Source organism: Entamoeba nuttalli, assembly GCF_000257125.1.
Source record: "Entamoeba nuttalli P19 unplaced genomic scaffold asmbl_2009, whole genome shotgun sequence".
Classification (NCBI taxonomy): Eukaryota; Evosea; order Mastigamoebida; family Endamoebidae; genus Entamoeba; species Entamoeba nuttalli.
The window spans coordinates 1-4,756 of NW_008575009.1; the positions used below are offsets into that span (position 1 = coordinate 1).

At 24.9% G+C, this 4,756-nt stretch overlaps 3 protein-coding genes across 3 annotated transcripts; 1 reads left to right on the forward strand and 2 right to left on the reverse strand.

Annotated features, from left to right (window-relative positions):
* Positions 1 to 36: 36 nt before the first annotated feature.
* ENU1_005370 (hypothetical protein) lies at positions 37 to 558 on the reverse strand (the record flags this gene model as incomplete). Its single annotated transcript, XM_008856538.1, has 1 exon — positions 37 to 558. The coding sequence occupies one exon, from the start codon at positions 556 to 558 to the stop codon at positions 37 to 39; it is 522 nt and encodes a 173-aa protein (XP_008854760.1).
* A 148-nt stretch (positions 559 to 706) lies between these two features.
* On the reverse strand, positions 707 to 3,815 carry ENU1_005380 (hypothetical protein; the record flags this gene model as incomplete). The annotated part of the gene is made up of 2 exons (XM_008856539.1): positions 707 to 1,191; positions 1,238 to 3,815. 2 exons carry the CDS (start codon positions 3,813 to 3,815, stop codon positions 707 to 709), a joined length of 3,063 nt encoding a protein of 1,020 aa, XP_008854761.1.
* A 454-nt stretch (positions 3,816 to 4,269) lies between these two features.
* ENU1_005390 (BRAC1 domain containing protein) lies at positions 4,270 to 4,581 on the forward strand (the record flags this gene model as incomplete). The annotated part of the gene is made up of 1 exon (XM_008856540.1): positions 4,270 to 4,581. One exon carries the CDS (start codon positions 4,270 to 4,272, stop codon positions 4,579 to 4,581), a length of 312 nt encoding a protein of 103 aa, XP_008854762.1.
* Positions 4,582 to 4,756: the final 175 nt, after the last annotated feature.

The following is a 4,756-nucleotide window of genomic DNA, read 5'->3' on the forward strand; positions in this document are numbered from 1 at the left end:
AAAGCAAAATAAAAGAAGAATAACCATTAAATTAACTCACATTGCACGTGTTAAATTTGTTGCTTCACTTTTCAGATATTCTAAATAACTTTGATTTACTAAAGTCATATCTCCTAAAGGTAAAAATTTATCAAGATGAGCTAATAATTCGTCCATTCTTTCATAAATATTTGATAATGTATTTGTCTTATATAATTTACGAAGAATTAACACCCAATTATTAAGGAAATTTTGAGATGCAAACACTGAGTCATAGTCATGAAGACCAAGTGTAATAATAATTCCACCAACTTCACAATAAATAATTTGAATTCCCTCAAACTCTTCTTGAAGAGATTTTAATGAAGAATTAGAATATTCTTGACTTTCAATACAATATGTTGAAAATCTCATTGAATCTCCACTTACACTTCCTTCTCTTTCAATATCACTTTTTAAATGAGCTGTAATAATTTCCATTAATGCTTCTAATTTTCTTGCCTGAATGTTAGTTTGATAAAATTGTGATAAATAAATAATATTTCCTTCAATGTTATGATGAATAAGGAACTTAACCATAATTTATTGGAAAACAAAATAACTTTTTAAGATGAGTTTCAATTTTTCTTTGTTTTTGATAAACCAAAAGAATAAACCATTCAACAAATCAATCAAAAATATGAATTACTCTTTGTTATCTAACAATTCTACATGATTTATTTGTTCTTTATTTTACTGTAGGATACTTAAAATGAATAATAGTAGGTATACCAATTAGATTTGAATATGTTGGTTGTTTCTTTGTATAATATTTTGATTCAACGAATTGAGATGGTAATATATTAAATTGCTCAAGGACAGGAAGTTGAGAATATAAATATCTTTTTAAAGAGAATGGAATAGATGAAGTATCTATAAATTGTTTAAAAGATTTAAGAGAATCTTTTCCATCATTAAATTGTAATGATTTAGAAAATATTTGTGAAGTTGTTTCAATTACTATATTAAGTAATTGTAAATCTGTTGTAGATAGTGGTTGATTAAACTTTAATAAACACATTTGTAGTCCATTAATAAGACTATTAACTTCATTTAATGACTTACTATTTTTACATAAATCAAGAATAATATCATTTATTATTCCTATTTCTTCTTTAACAAAAATTGGTAAAGAAAGAAATGAAATTACAGTCTGAACAATTTCAAGATTATCTATAATTATTAATATCATTTTCTTATTTAAGAAGTCTTAACAAACTATGATACATAATTAATTGATGAAGTATTTGAAAAAATCCATCAATTGTATTTACTGAACATTCAATTCCAATAGAATAAGTATTTACATACCATTGAGCTAATTGACTTTGAATAAATGCATTAAAATCTTTCTTTTGATTTGGATGTTGTACAACAAAGAATAATAATGATAATGAAATTGTTTTAAATCTCTCTGATTGAAAAGTAATTGGATCAATACTTTTTATAAATTCTTTAAATTGATTAAATGAATATGTGTGTATTAACATAACATACATTAATGCATCAATACATTTTTCAATTGAAATTACATTTAATATTAATGAAAGAGTTGGAAATGAACATTTTATTAAATACTCTTTTTCTAATCCTTCTCCTTTACAAATATTGTTTGGTTTCTTACATAGTCCTGAAACAATTTTTGTTTTCTGTTGTTTTTTAATTAATTTATTAACTAACTCTGGATGAATATTCATAAATTCATTAAGATTTCCTCCAAATGATTCATCAAAGACTTCTTGAACTTCATTTTCATTTAATACTTCTAATGCATAAACACTTTCTTCAAAAATTATTTCTGACATTTTAATATTCCATATTTTTCCTCCATTATTATTTGTTAATTTCATTAAATTAGTAATCATTTTCATAATAATAATCATCCTTTCTTTGTCTTTATTTATAATAAAATGTTTTAATGTTGGTTGAATAAAGTGTTTTAAAACAGTACCAATTGATATTATTCCTACTTTAATTAATGAAACAATTTGATTCATATTATTCATATTCAGAACTACATTTCCTACCATTTGTTTACATACAAATACTGGTAATGGAATTAATGGAATTAGTTCACTACAAGATTGAAAGAATTTATCAAATGAAGAAATATTTTTATTTAATGTATTTATTAATGTAGTTAATATAATTTTTGCTTTAAGTATTTCGTCAGTTATTTGACTAACTTGTTGAATGAATATTGAATAATCTTCATTAATAAATGAGGTATCAATTACCATTTCTGAATTAGGTATTAGTTCATTAATTTCTTGCATTGTTTTATTTAAATAATTTTTAGCTCTAACTAACACTCCTTTAGGTGTGTCTATATAATCCAATAATAATGCAATTAATATCGTTGCTCTTCTTTTAAGATGAATTTCACAATCATTTTTTTTAACGATAGAATAACAACAAATAATTAAGTTCATTATTTTAGGATGATAAAATATCATAGAAACATTTTGTATTAATTCTTCAAGAACTTCATTACATTCTTCTTTTCTTTTTTTAACCATTGAAGGATGTAATAATTCAATAGCAACATTAACAAAATGATACCAATCTTGGTGTTCAATCATTTGTTTAATAGGACTTTCATTTTCTTTCATTTCATGTAAGTCATTTAAAAATTTCTCTGTTTTAATTTGACATTCTTTACAAACTAATGTTAATGAATAATCTTCATTTTCTTCTTCTTTCTTCTTAAATTCATTTAATCGTTTTTCTCGTTCTTTTTGTCGTTCAATTTTCTTTTTATCTTCTATTATTTTTTTACTTTTTGTCTTCTTTGCTTTTTTTCTTGACTTTTTCGTTACTTTTCTTTTTCCCTCTTCTTCTGATATTTCTTCATCTTCATCTAATCCTGAATCAATAATACCCATTGTCATATATTCTTGTCGTGTTTGGATGAATTTATCATTAGTAAAAATGAATTTGATGAAAATAAATACATTTTCAGGTGTTATTGTTACTAATTTGGCAAATAATGTTTGAAGATTTAACATGTTGAGTTCAGCTAAGTCTGAGAAAATAATACAACGACGTGTTAAGTTTGGTTTATCTAAGGAGGTTAAAGCAATGGAAGTATAATCATTTAATTTTAATTCTTTTAATGAACATAGAAATAAATACCTTCTTTGAAGAAAATCCTTTCCAGTAACTTCTACAACCCAATCAATTACATTAGATGGGGATAATGTAGGAATAAGATGATATTTTTTCTTAACAAACGGATTTTCTAAAACCTTGACATCACTAAATATTTGAATATGAGAATGAATAATTTTATGTTGTTGTTGAGATAATAAAGGATAAGGAAAAAGAGTTTGATTAACAAGGTCATAATAATGAGATGTGAATGAAAATGTATGTGTTGAAAGATGATTTGTTGATGTATGGACAATGAATCTAATTTGAGAGGGAGGTGGTTGCAAAGAAGGTATTAATGAAAGAAGTTCTTTTATGTTATTACTCATTGTAGAGTCATATGAAGATAAATTTCCCGATAAATAATCTTTAAGAAGGATATCTGGTTGGTTCAATAAATGTTTTCTACTTTCATTTGGTAAGAAAAGAGTATTAGAAGAAATGGGATGATTTAGTGCTATTTGAATATTATAATGTCTATACTCTTCTGACGTGATTATATCTCGTTGATTTGATCTCCACATTATATCTTTCATTAAAAGAGTTAACATCTCTTTACTCTTTTTCAATGAATCAACACTCTCACTACAATCATACCCACTAATCTCTTCTTCAGAAACACCTTTCTCTCTCTTTTCCATTTGCATTTGTAAAAATTATTTTCAGTTTTTTTCTTCTTTTTCTCTTTTTGAAGAATAACAATTTTTTATTTAAATTGGTTATATATTCCATTATTTTATATTATTGTTTTTATGAAGTTTCCGAAATCTCTATAAGAATTTCTGAGTTCTTCCTAAAATTATCGTCATTCTATAAATAAAGAAAGTATCTAAAAATATATACTTGACTCACAAATGAAGAAAGGTTCGAGTTGAAAATGAAAGAAATGAGATTTCGGTTTCAGTAAGTTATTTTTGTGTTTCTTTTAAAAATCAAAAAGGAATTATACCAAACCAGATTCTATAAAAATATAGTAACAAGCAATTATTAAACAATAGTAAATTATACCATCAAAAGAGCTTTGAGTTCATTGGTGAAAAGACAGGGGTATTGGTATTTAAGGAAGAAAAAAGTACTAGAAAAAATTAGTTGTCTAACGTAATGAGCATGACTTGTGGTGAAGTAAATAGACCCTTATCGTTTTTGTCTGGATATGTTATTTGTGTAAGTGGATATACTAATGAAGCCAGAGAGTTATTAAAGAGTATGATTGAATTATGTGGAGGGGTATATATGGAAGATATGGAATGTCGATCAGTGACTTTTTTGTTATCCACAAACCCAGCAAGTGAGAAAACAAAACATGCCATAAGATGGGGTGTTCCTGTTTTGTCTCAACAATGGTTGTTTGATTGCTTGTATAACCAAAGATTATTATCTATCAATCCATATCTTCTTAATGCGAAGAAGTAATCACTGTATCATTAAATGTAATTGATGTTTCACTACCTTAAAATTACTTTTTTTCTCTTTTCGTTTTGTTGATTTTTAGGGTTTTTTAATATTTCGTTTCATTCTTTATTTTCATTTTTTTTTTTACTTTCTTTTAAGATTAAAATCCAAAATAAAAAAAATTACTAATCACTTC